The sequence below is a fragment of the Hermetia illucens genome, chromosome 5, assembly GCF_905115235.1.
Source record: "Hermetia illucens chromosome 5, iHerIll2.2.curated.20191125, whole genome shotgun sequence".
NCBI lineage: Eukaryota > Metazoa > Arthropoda > Insecta > Diptera > Stratiomyidae > Hermetia > Hermetia illucens.
Window position 1 is genome coordinate 99,447,584 of NC_051853.1, and position 22,025 is coordinate 99,469,608.

The 22,025-nt window shown below is 42.0% G+C and overlaps 1 protein-coding gene across 8 annotated transcripts in view; it reads right to left on the bottom strand.

Moving 5' to 3' along the window:
- Positions 1–19,467, bottom strand: part of LOC119657908 — a 48,735-nt gene extending 29,268 nt beyond the window's left edge. For 2 of the 8 annotated variants that reach the window (XM_038065079.1, XM_038065078.1), the window contains exon 1: positions 19,262–19,467. Coding sequence is in view for 3 of the 8 variants with exons in the window: in XM_038065077.1 (XP_037921005.1) it covers positions 2,336–2,392 (57 nt within the window). In the remaining 5 variants the exon portion in view is untranslated. Of the gene's footprint in view, positions 1–2,335; positions 2,442–2,543; positions 2,757–2,776; positions 2,899–19,261 lie in introns of those variants that run through there. The other 6 variants (XM_038065080.1, XM_038065081.1, XM_038065077.1 and 3 more) reach the window with 5 other exon arrangements.
- Between the last annotated feature and the right edge of the window lie 2,558 nt (positions 19,468–22,025).

The following is a 22,025-nucleotide window of genomic DNA, read 5'->3' on the forward strand; positions in this document are numbered from 1 at the left end:
GGGCGGATGTCTCTTCTCCGGGTTGATTATATTCACCTTCCATTTTCTTAAATAATCTACTAATCAAAACAAATCAAGCAAGTTACCTACCGTAGCACTGCATTCCATAGTGTTTGTGAAGATAATAAGCTGTAATTCTTGACGAATAGAAAATTCAAATTTCGTTTTTAGTGGGATTCAAACCCAGGGTGGAAATGGAATTCTGGTGAATGAGAATCAATAAGTTATACGCAGCATTATACGAACAGAATTCAAGGTTTAAAATGTTGATAAAAAATGCGCCGTCCTTGCGCAGGCTCGAACCCGAGACCTCGTGATCGACGAGCAGACAAGCTCGCACCGCACCACGTATATCACTATCGTCAGCTTCCTTTTTTATTCACTAGTCAAGTTTGTAGCCGCTAATACATTCAGTAAACGGCTAATTAATATCTAGCTCAATACAGAGGGCAAACAAAGGAAATGAAATGAACAAAGAGAAAAATTATCACTGAAGAGTCAATGAAGAAGAATTTCTTGCAAAGTACTCAGATAATTATACACTTTTGTTTGTCACTTTCACCTTATTCACCAACTTTCACTGTTTTTGTTCTTTGTTTTGCTCACTGCTTCCAAAATTGTTATTAAACACCAAATAGACGCGGAGCGTTTTAAAGTTCGCCTGGCTCAGTCGACTGTTACTGTCTGTCTGTCTGTCTGTCTGTCTGTCTGTCTGTCCGTCTGTCTGTCTGTCTGTCTGTCTGTCTGTCACAGCCGATTTATTCGGAAACGGCTGGACCGATTGTCACGAAAATTGGTAAGAGTATGTGATCTGCCGTTCCCTTTACATGCAGTAACTGGCGCCATTTTGTGTTAAGTTTAAGGGGGGGCTCCCCATACATGTGAAAGGAGGCTGCAAAATTTTTTTTTACAGAATGTAGCCATGTGGGGTATCAAATTAAAGGTCTCAATTAGTACTTTTCGAAACTGGTTCAATATTTGAAATTGGGTGAAACATAGGGGAGTGAGGGCTCAAAATATGATCATCAAAAAGTGTAACAGGTCTCGTTCTCAGAACCTATCCAACCGAAAAATCTGAAAAAAATCACAGTAGTGCATCTCTATGAAATCTAGGCCTCAAAATATATCCGGTTCCGATATCTGCACAAATAAAGTTAATAATAGTATATTTCTACATTTTAGAAATTTACCCGGCACCCCCCTTATGTTCATCCCAGAAGTACAAAAATTAGCATAGGTGTAATGAAGAGTATGGTGCAAAATTCGGTAAAGTTTGAAGAAAATTCAGCTATTATTAACAAAGTTATAGGGGGTAAAACTTTACCATTTTTTGTGAATTTCGTGCACTCTACAACCTGCATGACGTCATCATCACATATCAATTCGTCAATACACAACGAAGTAAGTTCGTATGAATTGAGTGGAAAAGGATTATTTTGTTTTAGTTTTTTATTCATTTGTATTTGAATATCAATTATTCCAACGAGACATGTGTGTATGCAGGTATATAGTATATGCGTGCGAATGGACTCTTGCGGGTAGTGCCTAATTCAGATAGATATAAGAAGTAAATCGGAAATATGGGTACGATCAATTCATATATGTGCATATATGTGTACAGTATTAGGAAATAGACAGTTTGTTTGTTTAGGGTGTGCGTAATATCTACGGCTGTAATATGTACGTATGTCTCGTAGTTTGGAAAAATATCAAGGAATATGTTGGATTTGTAGCTATATACGGATAGAAAAATGTGCGTTGAAATTTCTTAGATAAGATGAACACAAAACCTTTATACCCGAAGTGCGAGCTTCCGGTATTCCGACTTGTTTTAATTTCCAAGTTTAGCTGGAGTATTTATCTTTCAGTAGGTTCTCGCGAAATCAAATGTATGCACTCTTCTTTTCAATCAGATGCCAGAACTGAAGCCAGCCAGAAGGTACTAATTGAGGCTTTTCATTGGGTGTCCCACATTAGCATAGTAGTATATTAATTGGAAAAAAAGTTATACCACTCTTTCACATGTGTGCCCCCCCCCCCCTTAACCGCAATCAAGAGAAATGTCACTTCGTGCATGGATGGAATTCATACATTCCAACTCCTCACCAACGTATCTGCGGAGGTTGGCATCCACACCTTACACGCACATAATTGTGACTCCTGCATTGAATAGTCAATAGGTAGAAGACAGAGAGCAGATCAATGACTGCAAAAATTTTCGATCAGATTTGATCATCGGAAAAGGTCCCTGTAAATGAAGAACATTGGGAAGAGTGGATTGCATTTTAAATCTGATAATTGGAATTTGGATGGATGATTACCAATATCATCTTACCTTTTTTTCTTCACTTTTAGTCTTTTTCCTAAAAGAAAACCAGTAACACAAACACATATGATCCTCTCAGTAGTTTTCAACGATGGGGAAATCTTTTGTAATTAACCTGTAAATAGTAGGTGAACACGCAACACCATCAGATGTAAAAAGAACACCAGGTTAAAATTTACGTTTGCAGTTTTTAAAGCAAATAAGTTTGTCAATGAACCTTGAATTAGAACCATTTTGGATTCATGTGGAGCATGCAACGTTATGGAATAAATCCAACACACCTGTCTATCAAAACTGCACCAAAGTTGCCTCTAAATTATAATCAGTATCACTATGATTTTGTGACTCTCGTTTGACCAAAATACTATCTACATATGGCATTTGCGTCAATAAGATAACACCAATGAATCGCAAGCTACAACAAGTATTTCGAAAACTGCTGAAACTCACAATTGATATCCGATATCTTTGAGAAAGTCGAAGCTGAAATGATAATTACTGAAACGAAAAGCGCGAGTGACTACTATCAAAACAGCACTCCAGCATATATACGTACAACCCCTAACAAGTTCAAACTTTGAATGAAATCTGTCCTGCTATACTATCTGAAAGTTTTGAAGCGTTTGAGTAAACATGATAGTAACGTAACGTCGATACATTCACAATATTTTGTATCTTATCGTTTAATGGTTTGAGATAATTTCTAGAGTGATTCATTTAATTACGCAACACTCATTCTTACATAATCGGAAAATGTATTCTCATGTTTTCTCAGTTCTTGAAAACAAGGTACAAATTGGCCAGATTCGTGACGTGCTTAGAGTAAAAGGATGCGGCATCCAACGCTTTAAAAAGTAGTGTCGCCTCAAAGTGGCGTTTTTTAATTGTATTATGGAAAAGTTTGAATATCAACCCTACCCGGAGAAGAAGAGAGGATGGGGAGGATATGAAAAAGAATCAAGAAATTCCCCCCTTTCTAATACCTCAAATCACTCAAAAAGTCAGGCTATTTTCGTGTCAAAACGGTTGGGTTTAACTTCAAAGCCCAACCGTGCAAGGGTAAAGGAGGTAACCAAAGAAGAAGCGGGATATCCCCTCTCTCAAGCTCCGTTGGAAAATCGTAGCGGTCAACTGCCCTTAGAAAGCTGTGATGTCTAAAATGGGGAGAGGGAGTTTGATATCCGTGTACAAGGTGAAACAACCTGTCCTTTAACAGTAAATGTTTTTGATGATCATATCACCATTCATATATGTTGATGATTATCCACTTCATTTGTGAATCAATTGTACATTGTTCATTCCACCGTAGTACCCGATCGGACAAACGCTAGTCTTTCAACCACGTCTCGCGAGTAGCGCGGTACCCAACCGAGTCTGACAGTTCGCCGCGCGGTGAACCGCTAAGACGGTTAATCGCAAGTGCATATGAATCATTATTGTCAAAGAAGCCTTTTATTTACTAAGGCAAATACGTTTATAAGATGATAAATACACATGTTGTTCAAAAGATCTGTTTGTTTCATGTATCTTCTTTATATATGTTCCTTTAATAGTAAATGGGTGTTCCTAGCTACTTGGCTCGGCTAATCGAGAGTTACCTTTCGGACAGATTTCTCTGGTACGAGATGGACGACGGGCCGAAGGAGTACATTGTGACAGCAGGTGTGCCTCAAAGTTCTGTATTGGGACCATTGCTGTGGAACATAATGTACGACGGAGTGCTTGGCCTACGCGTGCCGGAGTAGACAACGCTGGCTGGTTTTGCGGACGACCTGGCGATAGTTACAATTGCAAAGCATCCCGAGGATGTGGAGCTTTATGCAAATGAAGCCATTCATACCATCAAGTCATGGTTACGAATGGCCAAGCTAGACCTGGCGGACAAAAAAACGGAGGCGGTCCTCATTATCGACCGTAGGGAGAACAACACGGTTAACATCTGAGTTGGTAATCGTGAGGGCGTCTCAAAATCAATTGGTGATGATCGATGACAAGCTGAGTTTCAAGGGACACTTGGATTATGCGCGAGAGAAGGCAGCAAATGCCAGCTCATCCCTTGCAAGGATGATGCCTAACGTGGGAGGGCCGAAGTATAGTCGCAGGCTACTCATCGCGGGAGTAGTGAGGTCGATCCTGCTAAACGCGGCCCCTGTCTGGGCGGGAGCGTTGAACCACGCTGTCAACCGGAGGAAGATAAGTTCGGCATACCGGCCAATAGCGCTAAGGGTGTGCAGCGCATTTAGGACGGCGTTGACGGAGGCAGTGTGTGTCATCGCAGGAATGATCCCTATAGATCTTCTAGCGAGCGAGGCACACTGGATCTACGAGAAACGGAAGGCAAATCCAGTCGAAGTGAATGCGGCTTTCTGAAAAGCCATCAGGAGAGAGTCGTGTGGCAAGTGGCAACAACGCTGGGATAACTCCGACAAGGGCCGGTGGACCCATACATTGATCCCGTGTATCGAGAAATGGGTCAACCGAAAGCACGGAGCATTGAATTACCACCTGACACAATTCCTTACGGGACACGGTGGCTATAGGAAGTACTTGCATCGCTTCGAGTTGGACGAGTCTCTCAACTGTCCTGAATGCGGTGCTACACCCGAGGACCCGGAGCACGTTATGTTTCATTGTCTCAGATTTCTGCAGCAGAAAAGGAGGTTGAACAGCATCTTAGGGGCGGACATCGAGCCCTCGAACCTGGTGGAAAAGATGCTGAAGTCGGAGGAAAGCTGGATGGCGGTAAATGAGGCAGTAGCCGTGGTGCACACAAAACTCCTGGAGTTGGGTCGAGCTCGGAAGGCGGCGCGACGGAGACGTGACATGGACGAGCTGGTATAGCGAACCAGAGCCTCCCCCGCGAAGTAATACTTCACGGTGGTCCCACGGGGAGGGGCGGAAGAGTGGGAGTGGTTTTAGTGGGTGCGAATCCCACAAAGTGCTGCAACCGGGCGCAACAGCGTCTTTCTAAGATTTTCACCTCCATCCATAAAAAAAATAGAAATATAAACACATGAATAGTTGACACAATACTTAAAGATAATGACCACAATTATCTACATAAATATATATAAGCACCTGTTGCAATAAAACTAATTCGTAATTCTGTTTGAGAGATTTCAACAATAAATTTCTAGTGTGCTCAGCATTCGTCTTATTAATGACATAGATAAAGAAATAGTGTAGACGTTTGTTTATTAGGCACCCTTTTTAATAAGTTACACATTTTACTTTAGGGTTTCTAAGTATTGGCTTAGACCTATGGGGAAATACAGCATTAGACGGGTCATTTGGAATACTGAATCCAATTTTTACCATACCTTCCCATTCTCGGATGCAAGAAACATAGAGAAAGCTTAGAATCGAGGCGAGACATATGAAAGTCTTCCACATAGATGGCTCAAAAGCAGCCAGCGTTCCGGAGCATGAGTCTATCTCTCAAAAAAATCGAGAAGTGAGTTTTTCTCATGGGTCAATTTGCAATGGGTTTTCAGGCTAAGGAATATGCAATCCTAACGGCGGAATAACTGATTAAGGAGCAGTTGAGCAGCACGTGCGTCGCAATCTGTGGCGATATCCAGACTGCACTGACTAGTCCTTTGATCACTTAGAAAATCATTTCGGAATACATAAACCGATTGAACTTAATTTCTAGATTGAATACGGGGGATCTACTGTGGGCACCTGATTACTGTGGTAGAGAGGGAAAAGAAATCTTGGATGTCTTAGGAAAAGAGGGTTCAATTGTGCTTCCCATTCACTCCCTGGTGGGTGCCTGAAACGCGCTTCAGTTCCAGCCCCTACTTCCGAACGCTCCTGCACTCTTCCTCCACTGTTCTGCGCTAAGTACCCTTGCGGCTACTCACTCATCGCACATCCTTAATATGTTACCTATCCATTGCTAATTCCACTGTGCATCGACCTGATGCCACGAAGGCTTTGAGCCTTTGAGCACATTGCTACTCCAATATAGCAGCACAGAAAGATCCTCAACACAGAACAATCTCGACTTGATCCAGGTGTTGATATAACTGCATTCCCAGATTTTTGACAAGGTGACGGATCTAGCGCCGTTAATGCATCGGATAACATCCAGATCGGTGCCACTGTCGGCAAAAATCACGCTTCCTAGAAATACAAATTGATCGACACCTTTGCTTTGCTTTTTAATGCATAGGGAGAGTGTGATAACCCGTCAGAATGAGATTCTTGGTTTTGTTGATGTTTATCTCACCTCTCTTTCCATATCCAGAGCCATTTGGCCAAGGTCCATTAGCCGGTGAGAGAGTAAAGATATGTTATGGTATCAGCTTAGTCGAGGTGTTTGAGCAAAGATATGATCGTCCATTGAAGCTTTCCAGCTACCCCGGCCAAAGCAGCATGACGAACGTCACCGATAACAAGAATTATTCCTTCGGTGACAAGATGCAATCCTGGTGGATACCGCGTTGAATCTCGAAATCCTCTGAGCTTCTACGTGCGCGCAGCACGTGTCATTTGCCATATTTCGCCTCGATAATAGCTGTTAGTTTCTCCGGAATGCCCTGTGTAGAGCACGACGGATGCATTCTCTGATCACACTGTCGAAAGCCTTCATGAAATCGATGAAGAGCAGGTGGAGTAAAGTGACATGATACATAGAATAACAGGGACAGAATACTGTGTACAATAATACACAGCACAAGCAGTTTGTTTAATATATAAAATAATGCACAACTACGTGTCTGCACATTTTAAATGATGGCACCCTAATTGGAAAGACCAAAGAACTCGCAAGAGCACTTCAGGGAAGGCTCATTGCCAAAAACTGCGACATTGAACGGGAACGCGGTAAAAATGACTATAAACTTCTCTGTTCTGGTAGCCCACACAATCAATACGGTGTTGGCATTGCCATCTAAGAGGGTTCCCGTGATGCCATTGAAAAAGTGGAACGATTTGATGATCGGCAGATAAAGCTCACCATCATACCAGCTACCACTTCTTCACCGCGTATGCACTACAGACAGGTCGACCTGATGCCGAGAAAGATGCCTTTCAGTAATCTCTCGATGAAAGGATTTGTCACGTACTTGCTGACGACTATGTAATCATAGGTCATGTAGGTGAAAGGGCAGACGATAACAGGTGCCATGGGTGAAAGGGGTTTGGAGCGCGCAATGAGGGTGGCAAGCGTATAATCGATTTTGCGGACACTCATGACTTCGTACTTATGAATACATGGTTCTTCAAACGATTGTCTCATCTTCCTTCATTTGATAGTGGGAACAGTAAAACATAAATCGACTATATTCTCATAAGGCACCGAAATTTTACAACCGTCACTAATTGCAAAGCCGTTAACTATGAGACCATCGCACCTGAACTTGCCTTTTGAATGAATGTCTAAATAAAGATCCGTTAAATGAAACGCCTCTACCACAAGTTTCCCAGCGATAAAATGCGTACCAATTGGCAAATTAATAAGAATGCCAACTGGCAAGCAAAGAAAACAATGGCTGTCACCCAAGCGGACTATTACAAAAATCTTTACGATAAACTGGACACTCGGAATGGCGAGATAGGTCTGTATCGATTTGCCAAAAGCGAAATGAACGCACCCAGGATATCGAACACTTCTTGCTTCTTGCTCCGGCGGGGGTCTGATTGTGGTCACAAAATCAATCCGTGTCTTAAGAAGACCGTGGGATTATGTCTCCATGACAGGTACTCACGTTAAACCCCCAGGACTATCGTGTCAGCATAACTGAAGTCGAGAAAGCAATAAAACGAATGAAATCAGAGAAAGTCTCAGGACCTGGCGATATTGCATCTGAGTTCTGGAAAGCAAGGAACTGGGACCCAACACTGTGTGTCAATGAATTCTTTAATCGGGTTATTCGGGAAGGTAGAACACCATCTGATTGGCAAGAAAGTACCACAGTTTCAATATGGAAAAAGGAAGGTAGTCCAGGAGAATGTCCAAATTACCGTCCGATCCGATTACTTTCCCATACCATGAAGATTTTTTAGCGTATTTTTGACAACCGTAGTCGCGAAATCGATGAAATACTCGTAAATCAAGCCGAATTTGTCAAAAACTGCGGAACTACTGACGCAATACACGCTGCGCGGTTACAGAGAAACACCGTGAGAAGCATCGCCCTCTTTACATCGCGTTTCTGGATCTAGAGAAAGTGTTTCACCATGAGCCCCACGACAACACTTAGTGCCAGAAGAACTCGTACGCTAGGTCCAATTGCTCTACCAAGGATTCGAAAAGTAAGGTTCGAAGTGTAGCAGGTGTACCAAAACCATCAAAGAAGCGCCCTCTCACCACTCCTCTCTGTTATGGACATCGTCACGCGGGACATCCAACGTCCAGCGCCCTATACTCTGCTTTATGCAGATGATGTTTTCATAGCATAACTTGGCAAAAATGATCTCGAGCAACTTGTCCAAAAATGAAATGATCGTCTCATGCAACACGGTCTCAGATTGAATCTAAATAAAACTGAGTTTTTGACGACTGCTCCTCATGAAACTGGCATAAACATGGGACCAGTTTCAAAAAGTACTAACTGAGTCCCACATTGCCACATTCTGTGAAAAAAAAAATGTTCACCCTCCTTTCGCATGTATGTGAAGCCCCTTCTTTAAACTTAACACATAATGGCGCTATTTACTAAATGTAAAAGGACCCACATAGCACACGCTCTAACCACCTTTCGTGACATTCGGTGTAGCCGTTTCCGAATAAATTGGGTATGACAAACAGACAGAATTGAGTTTGGAGAAGGAGGTGTTTAAATGAAGCACAACTCTGCTAAGAACATGAACTCTAAAGGCGAAGAATGATGGGCTCAAGGGAGATAGCTGACCAAAAAAAACGATTTCGACGGAAATCGGATCTGATCAAGAGGTAATCCAGCAGCAGCAAGTAGATCCATCGAAGAGGAGCTCATCAATTTTACGATATCCTCCATTACCAAAGATGATAAAAGAGAAAGCTCATGCGAGCTTAGCAATTGCAAAATATGAAGGAACCTGTAAAAGTCGTAATGTGGCCAAGACTCACCGAGAACAGAGTATTGACCCAGAAGAACTACATACAGCCGAAAATCCTAGCGCCAACAATGTCATTGGCGACTCAAGTGACACCAAAGCACAAGATCATCGCCCTTCGCTCAAGAGTGCGAGACAAACAGGGGAAGCTTTAGGAAATCAACAGACACCAAAAAGGAAAAAAAGGCGTCTTCACCAGTCCAAACTAAATGAACTAAAAGTTCAGGAGGGGGAAAACATGTGCACAACGTGGGAATGCCAGCTAGCGAAGCGAAAACGAAGGAAAAAAAACGGCGGTTGAACTAAGGTCGAAAACAAAAAAGGAACAAGAAACCAAAGGGTCGAATTCGCCCGGAGGCAATTGTAATCTGCAAGAAATCTATAGTATGCGAAGATACTGAAAAAGGCGAAATCTGTTGAAGTTGGAGGAATTCAGGGAACAATCTATTGTGAGCCTCCGAAAAGCTTGTGATGGTACTAAAACGGCCATAATGCGACTGCCAATAGAGGCAGCGCAGAAGTTATTGGCCATGGGGAAGGTTCGGATTGGATGGATTGTTTGTCGACTAAAGGATCTCTCTAAAGAGGTGCTTCAAATGCCTAATGTTTGGACACTCCGTGACGGCATACACCAGCGCAATCGATCGGTCCGTTCGATGTCGACTTCAAATGCATTTTGTGCGAGGGAAAGAGAGACGGGATAACCAGCATATTGCCGAAGGTGGTAAATACCCGGAATTTAGGAAGGCGTTAAGTGCCATGAAAAAATGAGGTTAATACAAATAAACCTCAATCATTGCAGGGTCGCATAGGGTTTGCATGCGCAGACCACTCAGAGGTAGTTAATGAGTATAAATCTCACACTGGCGTGCCTAGGCAGGAGACTTTTGAAGATTCCCACCTCCCTAAACGAAAAGATAGACAGATATCGAATTGATTTTAATAAAATTTTGTTTCACACGAAACCTCAAAAATAAAATAGAAATCCAGACAAAATAAGGAGGGCATAACAGCACATGAGACAACATGGAAACTATGCACACAAGATCATGGGGATCTTACATGAAAGAGAAGTTTTGCTTTTAACAATAAATCGTTGCAAGGGTAATATTGTTCGGATAGCTGAGTGGTTAGAGCTCATGACTGTCGTACAGAAGGTCGCGGTTCAACTCTCACTGGTGGCAGCGGAATTTGTATCGTGATTTGACGTCGGATACCAGTCGACTCCGCTCAGCTCAGGGTAAAAGTGAAAAAGGGGAAAAGTGAAACTAAGGTCAGCTCATATGCTGACACTAACCAATACCACGTCCCTGGTTACCACTTAGTGCCTCTTTTCAATAAGGATCGCTATTTATATTCGTAATGATGTGTCCTTCTCCATTGTCCCTAATCTAAATTCCACTAATCCGGACTACGTCTGAATTAGAATTAATCCCTCGAAGCACATCATATTCCTCTGTTGCTTATATCGCAGCCCTAATTCATCTGATTCCGATGCTATACGTTTCTTTGACGCACTCTCCTCTAATATTGATAATTTTACCCAACAATTCCATTTGTCGATTTCAACGTGCACAATGCACAGTGTCTCAGATTTTCAGTTAACACAAGCCTGGTGGGAAGATATGCCGAGCTTCTGTGTGAGTTTCATAACTTAGGGCAACTAGTGGATTGTCCAACAATAATTCCTGATAAACCATGTGAAAATGCTCGCCTCCTGGATCTTTTCACGTTGTTAAACCCTGAAAAGTACACAGTCTCCACAGCAACGCCCTTAGGAAGTTCGGACCACTGCATCATTTCTTCAAAATTTAGTACCACATCTCTAGCAAAAAGTGCCCTTATTTCACCAAGCGCTTAGTGTAGTATTACGCCAGAGCCGACTGGGTCGCGTTTAATAAATATGTAAGAGTGGTAAACTGGTCTGTGTTGTTCGCTGTGAAGTGTGTGGTCTTCTTATGTGACTGCATGAATAATATAATTCAAAATAGCATATACTAATATTATATATATATATATATATCCATTCATAATATGTAGTTTAAAAAACTCTAAATCCTCCACCCCTTTTTGGTTTACAAGCGATTGCAAAATAGCTATTGATGGGAAAAGAGCGGCATGCCGGGCATAGTTATAAAAACTGCCCATCGGAAGAAATGGGGCAAACGTAACATCTGCAAATCCACTAGTGAAAAGTCAAATTTCAGTTTGATCAAAGTATAAGGCAGAAAATTTTCACAAGCCAAAAGGCTAGCAAAAGTTTTTGGTCGCTTGTAAAGACACTGATAAATAATTTCGGAAGCTCCTCTGTTCGACCTCTCATACATAATAATAAAATTTTCAATGAATCAATGGAGAAGGTCAACTTATTCGCCGAAATTTTTTCTGCGAACTCTAACCTACCATTTTCTTCGCAGAGCTATCCCAACATACAAAGTTGTGTCTCTCATCAAGGACTCTTGCACTTTTGCACAAGGAAAGTCTTTAAATGTTAGCCAAGCTCGATGTGTCTAAATCAGCGATCCTGATGGTATCTCGTCCATAATCCTAAAAAGCTGCGGCTCTTCTTTGGCTAGACTTCTGCGCAAACTTTTTCATCTGTCTTACGCCTATACCTAAAAAAAGAGAGACTTGTGATCCCTCTAGCTACCGAGCAATAGTATTTACTTCAATTCTGTCAAAAGTTTTCGAAAAACTTATCAATTCTAAATTAACGACCTACTTTGACTGAAACCACCATATCAAAGGCAAGCAGTGCGAATTTCGTTCTATGCGTTCGACCGGTGACTTGACGACAATTCTCACGGAAAAATGGAATCATTGTCTTAATTACGGCAAGGCCAAAGTTGTTGCCCATGGTATTTCGAAGGCTTTTGACAGAGTATGGCACCTTACCCTCCTAGTGAAATTTCGCACATTTGGTCTTGATGACAAGCTTGTCAAATAGAATGTAAGTTTCCTCAATGGTCGTTTCATTCGAGTTCTATTTGACCGTATTGAATCAGAACTTCATACCCAAACTGACGGAGCACCTCAAGGTACTGTTCTGTCACCCACCTTCTTTCTCATCTTCATTAATAACCTATTAAATTGCACTTTCAATCCAATCCACAGCTTTGCTGATGACAGCACCCTTGACGTCGCGTATTTCTTTTATTCGCTGATTGACTCTCTTCGTAGTACATTGCGTGTCAACCCGGAACGCATGTTTGAGTCATCGAATGAGGACATATCGTCTATTACTGCTCAGGGCAAAGCCAGCAGTTCACTGCTTTGAAAATCCAATGCTGTCTAATTTCGAATAAACTATGTGCTCCCCACTCCTCACGATCTATTCTTGTCAATGGTGGGAATATTGCTGACTCTCCCTCACTTGTCTTACATGGCTCACCACCGATCAGCTCCGCCAGAAGAACTACAACATCTGACGAATACCATAGCAACAAAGAAAGCCAATCTGTTGATAGGCTGCGACACAATTGGATACTTTTCAGTCTAGATCCCACTGCAGAGGTCTCCAAACCCTTTAGAGACCCCAGGAGAATCAACTGGAAAAAGTTTGGTCAGGTAATTAAGAACAAACTCTCCTTTGCGCAAATTGGTAAGATTGGCACGACAGACGAACTGGAGTCAAAGGTCGGGGCTCTGGAAAGGGCGTTCGATACCTCCTTTAAAGTCTCGTGCCCTACTAAGTACAGTAAAAAGACACGGCCACCGTGTCTCCAGCCTCAGGAAACTGACCAGAGAAATTTTCAACATCTGCTACAGGCATAAATTTTGGCAGCCATACCAGGACTGCCTGAAGAAGTACAAGTCGGCCATCAGGACTGTCTTGGTTGGAGTATTTTCAAAATACCGAAAACACCAGTAAATCCGTGAGGCTCAGTAAGATTCTGTTCAAGGAACATAAGAGCCCATCTGGAGTAATAAAAACTTGTCGTTTCTTTTTCGTTGGTGTGAATATTTATTCTTGCAAATACCGATATCTCGGGAACCACTTGTTCCCTTCATCAGTGCTAACAACACCGCATAATTTTACTCAGATAAGAGCCCATCCTTTCTTAAAAAGTCGGAAAGCTCGTCGACGGAATCCGCTAGCGAAACTTTGGAGCTGCTGGTTCAAACGCACTTTCCTGCCAGTGAGAGGACTGTGAGTTAGAACCTTGCTTGGAGGGTTTGCTGCCACCCCAGCTGTGCGAGACTGTCAAATCGGTAATAACCGAGGATAAGATCGGATGGGCTATAAAGAGTTTCTACGCATATAAATCTCCAGGCCCAGATGACATAATGCCAGTCATGCTACAAAAGCAGCTGGAAAGGGTTGTGCCGTGGCTTGTTCAGACTTACTGGAACTGCATCACTTTAAGATACGTACCACAGTCCTGGAGACGCACACGAGTGATTTTCATACCGAAAACGGGCAGGCGAGGTCATGAAACCAAGAAGGACTTTCGACCTATCCGCCTCACCTCTTTCGTACTAACGACACTAGAGCGCTTGCTCGACATCCACTTAAGGACGATTATGGAGAGAACGCTTTTCTCTAAGTCCCAGTATGCCTACCTCAAAGGAAAATCCACAGAAACCGCTCTCCACAAGGTAATTGGCACGGTTAAGCGGTCGCTGTAGTACAAGCAGTATACCCTAGCTGCCTTCTTGGATATAAAGGGAGCTTTCAACAACGTTATTACCAACGCCATCAAGTAGGCCTTGACGAATATTGGATTGGAGGGGTATCTTACGCATTGGATTATATCCATGCTAAGTACCAGGATAATCCAGTCGGATCTGGGAGGCAACCACTTAACCAGAGCTGTGAACAGAGGCACGCCCCAGGGTGGCGTCATCTCTCCGGTGCTCTGGTTAATGGTAATGGACGAAATTTTACGAATATTGGACAGCAGGGGGTAAAGGTGGTGGCGTATGCCGACGACTTGGTAATATTAGTATCAGGGATGTTTCCGCCCATTATGAGCGACATCATGGAAGGAGCGTAGCAAAAGGTGTGCCTGTGGGCCGCAAGATGCAGGCTCAGCATAAACACAACCAAAATGGAACAGATGCTATTCAGCACCAAGCCAAGGATACCTCAATTCCACCTATCACGGCTGAATGTGAAAAGATTGGTTCTTTCCTCTAATGTAAAGTATCTGGGTGTAATCGTGCATCCAAAGCTAAATTGGAGATTTAACATAGAACTGAGGGTTAAGAAGGCTCGTATAGCCTTTGAAAATTTGCAAAGAAATGGGGTTTCCGGCCGAGGATGGTTCTCTGGATGTACACCGCTGTTGTGCATCCGATACTAACGTACGGCTCTATTTAATGGCAGCAGGCTTTGAGCAAAAAATACAATAGGATGAAGCTTAATAGGATTCAAAGAAACGCGTGTGAAGGTGCTACTGGCGCTCTGCAGTCCTGCCCGGCAGATACTCTCAATGCACTCCTGCATCTCCTCCCCATAGATCTTTACATTAAATACGTTGTAGCGTGCAGTGCCGTCAGACTACGTGAGTCCGGATGCTGGACAGCGAACTCCTACGGCCACAGCAACATCATAGACGAAGTACCTCGAGAAATCTGGGCATTCTCCACGGACTATGCCATATGCAAGCTGAACTTCACGAGAAGCTTTGATGTGGACTTTCCAACCAGAGCAAAGTGAAAGCCCGGCGGTGTGTAAGGTAGTAACTCAGTATTCTTTACCGATGGATCAAAGATGGCCTGTGGAGTCGGCGCGAGGGTCTTCTCGAATACACATAGTGTATTCAAGTCATACGATCTCCCAGGGTTCGCCAGTGTATTGCAAGCAGAAGTACTAGCGATATTGAATGTCTGCCGGTGGCTGCAACGAGATTCAAGCTGGAAGCGGAACATAGCCCTTTTTACCGACAGACAAGTGACCATCAAGACATTATACTCAGCGGGCCTGAAATGGCGAAAGCTTACCAGCTGTGCCAAGTCAAGGTGAATTTTTCCCGCTCATAATATAGCCCGATGACGAGAGTTCCTGTGCTAGGCGTGTGCAAATGCATTCATGCCGCCAGGCTCGGCACACCCTACAATTCGCATTGCCGAAACTGCGGAAAAGAAAGGGAAACCCTGATGCACTTTCTCTGCGACTGCCCAGCTCTAGCTAGAATCAGGCTACGGACACTGGGTACACCGTTCTTTGGGGACCTCAGAGAGATTTCTAGCTGCAGGGTGGGAGAGATGCTTTCCTTCGTGAATGCTACGGGATGGCTCTGAAGATTCAAGCCGGCTGGACTCGCCTTCCTGCTCCCATAACAGCAGTCACAGTCTTAGGAGTTTGTGGCATTAAAACGGCGCAGCACAGCGGTAACTGGGTTCCTCGGAGCGGCTACTGATTCCTACCTACCTCCCTCACTCAACATACTTTTCTATTCTTTTCTTCGTCTCATTCACAAGCGGGGCCGGCTCGTCGTGATCGGATTCGCCATTTGGCCCTATCAAATGCCCGATCAGGACGCAATTTCGAGGATTTGAAACCCCCATTCAGAGACTCAAGCCACCGTTGTTTCGGCCGCCCTTTGGGTATTAACATCTCTAGTAAGATCAGCTGGACCGACCACATCTTCAGCGTTGCGAAAAATTCAATGAAATGTTTGGAAATGTTTGATTCATTGCAAAAAATATTTTCCACCCATCAACCTAGCGCAAATCTTCAAGACTCACATTAGACCTAGACTAAAATACAGCTCTCACATTTGGACGGGCGCAGGTATAACTGCACAGTTTGCTCTTGATAAAATTCAATGAAGAGTTTCTAAACTCATTGGTAATGTGAGCATTACTTCACAAATTGAGCCTCTTGAGTACAGACGAAATATTGGATGTCTTTCTCTCCTCTACCGTTATTATAACGGTCAGTCATCATCATCAACGACGCAACAACCGGCATCCGGTCTTGGCCTGCCTTAATAAGGAACTCTAGACATCCCGGTTTTGTCGAGGTCCACCAATTCGATATCCCTAAAAGCTGTCTGGCGCCCTGGCCTACGCCATCGCTCCATCTTAGGCAGGGTCTGCCTCGTCTTCTTTTTCTACTATAGATATTACCCTTATAGACTTTCCGGGTGGGGTCACCCTCATCCATACAGATTAAGTGACCCGCCCACCGTAATCTATTGAGCCAGATTTTATCCACAACCTCACGGTCATGGTACCGCTCTTAGATTTCGTCGTTATGTAAGCTACGGAATTGTCCATCCTCATGTAGGGAGCCAAAAATTCTTCGGAGGATTCTTTTCTCAAACGCGGCCAAGAGTTCGCAATTTTTCTTGCTAAGAACCCAAGTCTCCGAGGAATACATAAGGACTGGCAAGATCATTGTCTTCTACAGTAAGAGCTTCGACCCTATGGTGAGACGTTTCGAGCGGAACAGTTTTTGTAAACTGAAATAGGCTCTGTTGGCTGACAACAACCGTGCGCGGATTTCACCATCAGAGCTGTTATCGGTTCTGATTTTTAAACCTTGATAGGAGAAATTTTCAACGATCTCAAAGTTGTATTTTCGTATCTTTATTCTTCCCGTTTGACCAGTGCTGTTTGATGTTGTTAGTTGGTTGGTTTTCCGCGCTGACATTGCCACCATATACTTTGTCTTGCCTTCATTGATATGCAGCCCAAGATCTTGCTCCGAAAGCCGCCTGCTCGATCTGGATAAAGGCAGTTTGTACGTCTCGGGTGGTTCTTCTCATGATGTCGATATCATCAGCACAGGCCAGTAGTTGGGTGGACTTAAAGAGGATCGTACCTCTTGTATTTACCTCAGCATCACGGATCACTGTCTCGAGGGCCAGGTTGAAGAGGACGCATGATAGGGCATCCCCTTGTCGTAGACCGTCGTTGATGTCGAATGGTTTTGAGAGTGATCCTGCTTTTATCTGGCCGCGCACATCGATCAAGGTCAGCCTAGTCAGTCTTATCAATTTCGTCGGGGTACCAAATTCTCTCATGGCCGTGTACAGTTTTGCCCTGGCGATGTTATCGTTGGCAGCTTTAAAGTCGATGAATAGAAGGTGCAACTGGTGTCCATATTCCAACAGTTTTTCCATCGCTTGCCTCAGAGAGAAAATCTGATCGGTTTCTGATTTGCCTGGAGTGAAGCCTCTTCGGTATGGGTCAATGATGTTCTGGGCGTATGGGGCTATCCGGCCTAGCAAGATAGCGGAGAATATCTTATAGATGGTACTTAGCAACGTGATACCTCTATAATTGCTGCACTGTGTGATAACTCCCTTTTCATGTATGAGGGAGATAATGCCTAGTTGCCAATCGTCAGGCATCGGTTCGCGGTCTTGTCCCTTGTAGAGGCTTTCCCAAACGCAACACCTGGTTAAGTAGCCGCTATCATCCCCATACTCTAAGGGTTAGTGCTATACGAATGTAAAACAGTCTACCATCTTCTGTCTCGCCGTCTGACTACAACATCCCGATGTTTAGGCAAGGAGTGTATCCCTGTGGCTGTGCTATCACTTTATAGCATCAAACGGAATCCCCTGGGCTTTGACATCATCATCAAAAAAAATCATTGGTTTAATTTGATTATGCCATAAAGCCGGTTGAAAAACATCTGCTGCAGCTCACTTATCGCATCTGGTGATATCACTTGTTGGAGGCACGTGAGACTTAATCACTAAGTGTAATTTTTACTTTTTTGCATCAAGCACTGGACTTTACTCGCTTCCAAATCGCTACAAAGAAAAAAGTTCCTCAAAGAAACACAAGACTAACATCAATATAAATGATGTCATTAGAAACTCGAATTTCAGATTAATGATGTCCGTAGACCCGAAAGCGGTGCAAGAAAACTGATGGTCACATATTACTTATTATCGTCACGATCGTCGCATATTACTAATTATTTCAATGAATATAATTGGTTTCAAAGTAACTACGTATGTAACATTTTGTAGTAGTATAAAATTGTCGAGTTCTATTTGTTTCATTCATTAAAAATAGTAGCCATGCTATCTATACTATGTACTTTTTAGTTGATTTATCGCACGAGGGGAGATTTTATCAGCTGAGTCAATTTCAATGATAACGGTGCTAACTATAATAAACGTGCAATCTCGGGGGAATTCAATCACTGATATTATATCTATTTGTAATTCGAACATTAATAGAAACTGAAAATCGGTCCCCAAACACTTCTATTCTGCACATTAGATCACATTTACTTATCACCCTCCACTGTTATGTATGTATCTTGATCTGCAAACAAGTCGGAAACCAAAAGCTGTTTCTGCTGTGTTCTAAAGATAAATGAGTTCATTCAGAAAACAGTTTTAACTTTAAGTTTATCATAATCGTGTTTACTACACCATTGTTTCCCATTCCTCAAGTTAACTTAAGGGGAGATGCTTAGCTATATGTAGGTAATGAGTGGATATTATTGATGGTGTTAAAGCGGATATTAAATGGCGCCTATTTCAACGCCTACATTACGAGTTAAAATAAATTTAGCAGATGTATCGATTGTTTACATTCTAAAATCTACAAATCAAAACTAAATAGTACGAATCAAAACTTTCGTTCGCTATTCCACCTTTTTCATAGCCATAGTAATATAACTTTTCACCGTATTGTTCTAGAAAAGTTCAAACAGGAAAAATCAGACTGGATGATCAAGCACCGCTAATGCCAACAGAGATATCGAGTATATCTATTCACTAAAGTATAGTATCCAAAACACAATCTTATCACTCTCGGTTTCAACCTGTGCAAAAACCCAAGTTCAGTACTGTGCTGATAATTCTAATGTAATTGTTGGGCTGTGTTGATAATTCTAGATTATTTACGTTCACTGCCACTGACGTAAACTTTTCACATATTCACTAATTTTCGAAGAACAGAAGAATGCTTTACCTTTCAGCAGTAGTTATTAATGATTACTCTTTCGAATCTTCCTAATATTTATACGAAACAAAGTGTGGAGGAAGTTTACAGCACAAGTATTATGATCAATCACAGATCTAATGTGTTGTTGGCTAGAAGGCAAAGACACGAATAAAATAACTGGCTGAAGGTCTTCAAAATTTATAATAAAACTGGCGGAGCTTCTCCAAATCAGAGAAATACGTAAGTTGCTTCGCGGAAAAGAGATTTAGAATCTCTCAAAATATACGTCGACCGAATATATTCGATATATCATATCAAAACATTTGGTCTCGTTGTCTATATACCATACTCCGACTAAGGCCGATGTAGAATTCGCTTCAAATTTACTCGCATGTACAATGGTATGATAAGTTTATTCATTGAACACTGAACTCTCTGATACTATTATACTAGTTGCTTACGATACTCTTGAATAAACTGATTATTTTTATCTGTTAACAGACATTGGCTAGAACTTTAGAATGATGGAACTCACTAAATTAATGTGCAGGACACTGGAATAATGGAAGACGGAAATAATGGAAGCATTTTATTGAAAGGTGCAACATGCAGCGATATCAATTTAAAGGTCTGTAATAAACACGGGTGAAAGGATAACTACCATTCCAGTTTAATATTGCCACCAATGAAAGCAGACCTACTATATACCTGACTTTGCGAAATTTGTTATCTATTAACGAAGGAAGATAACACATCTTGTTTCGTGGTAAGTATAATTCTTGATTTCTGGCACTGCGGAAATTCAAAGGGGCCAATAAAGCAAACGATGGTTTGCTCCACGAATGTTTTTGGGTTATTAACAGGGTAAGCTCTGATAAATTTCCCAAGCTGCTGAAATTGTCATTGCGCAAAGTAAGTACGGGGCCGAATTGAGGAACAAACAAAAAGGAGTACCGGAAGCTCGTGCTTCGGGTATAAAGGTTTTCTGTTCATTTTATGTAAGCAACTTCAACGCACATTTTTCTATCCGTATATAGCTACAAATCCAACATAATCCTTCATATTTTTACAATCTACAAGACATATGTACGTATTACAACCATGGATATTATACTCACCCTAAAAAAACAAACTGCCTATTTCCGAATACTGTACATATACGTGCACGTATATAAATCGATCATAACCATATTTTTGAATTACTTCGTGCATAAAAGCATACATATGTACATATATAGTACGTATTTTAAGTTAAGTTTCACCTCTTATAACTTTGTCAATAATAATTGAATTTTTTCAAACTTGACCAAATTGTGCAATATGTTATCTCTTATACCCATGCCGTACTTCTGAGATGGACATAAGGGGGGTTGCCGGGTAAATTTCAAAAATATGGAAATATACCATTATTAACTTTATTTGTGCACATATCGGAACCGGATGTATTTTAAGGCTTAGGTTTCGTAGGGATCCACCACTGTGATTTTCTTCTGACTTTTCGGTTGAATAGGTTCTGAGAACTAGACCTGTTACATTAAATATGGCCATCAAAAGATGGTCATATTTTGAGCCGTCGCTCCCCTATATTTCACCGGATATCAAATATGGAACCAGTTTCGAAAAGTACTAATTGAGCCCTTTCGTTTGATATCCGATATGGCCATATTCGGTGAAAAAAAAATTGCATCCTCCATTCACATGTATGGTCCAGACATTTCCGAATAAATCGAGTGTGACAGATAGACAGACGGACAGACAGACACCGACTCGATTCTAATGAGGTTTTTTTCACACAAAAATTTAAAAAGAGAGAGAACTTTCTCTTTCTCTATATTTAATTTCAGATGATGAGACAATTTGTTTTTATGTAATCATGTCACAATGTGGATAAGACGTCGATCAGCATTTTGCTAGATGCATGAGAAACATATTTTCAAATATTGTTCATAGGATCATGTTTATCTAATAAAACACTTTGTTTACTGGAGTCATATTCTTGGAATGTAGACAGTATCGCATCTTCATGTTTTGAGAATCTTGTATTTGGATCGTACATATCTCGCATGGTGTTCATCATCTGTCATTCATTCTATTATATCACATCAGGTAATGAAGAAACTTTACACCGTGGTAGATTTTATTATTTTCCGCTCTTAAATGAACTTGTAAATCAAACATTATAGCTCTTCCTTGCATGAAAGCAAAACAAGACGGTGCAACAGCACACACTTCAAGAGCATCGATGGCTGTTTTGAGGTAACTCTTTCCAGAGCGCCTTATCTCAATTAGAGGCGATTTGGAATTGCCGGCACGCTCTCCCGGTCTGTCCCCTTGTGATTTTTTTCTATGGGGTTTTTTGAAATCCCGTGTTTATGTGAACCGTCCACGAACCCTACAAGATTTGAAAACCAACATCCAGGAAGAAATTGCCAACATAACACCTGCTATGCTAACAAGAGTCATGACAAACGCCAGAAATCGGTTTACGCAATGTATGGAGAATGGGGGACGTCACCTAACAGATTTGATCTCCAAAACAATGTAAACAAGTCGGGAAACCGGAAGCTGGACGCTTCAGGTACGAAAGGTTTTGTGTATTTCTTAGTACGTAGCACGTAATATAAGCATATGTCCACTTTCGGGTGATATTGACATTGATAGTGTTCAATTTTCAAAGAAGCAACAATTTCGATGTATTATAAATTTGTTAGTAATAGTGCGATTTCCATGAAACTTGGTATGATCATGCTCTACATTATAGCCTACATCATTGCAGAATTTCGTGCCGCTA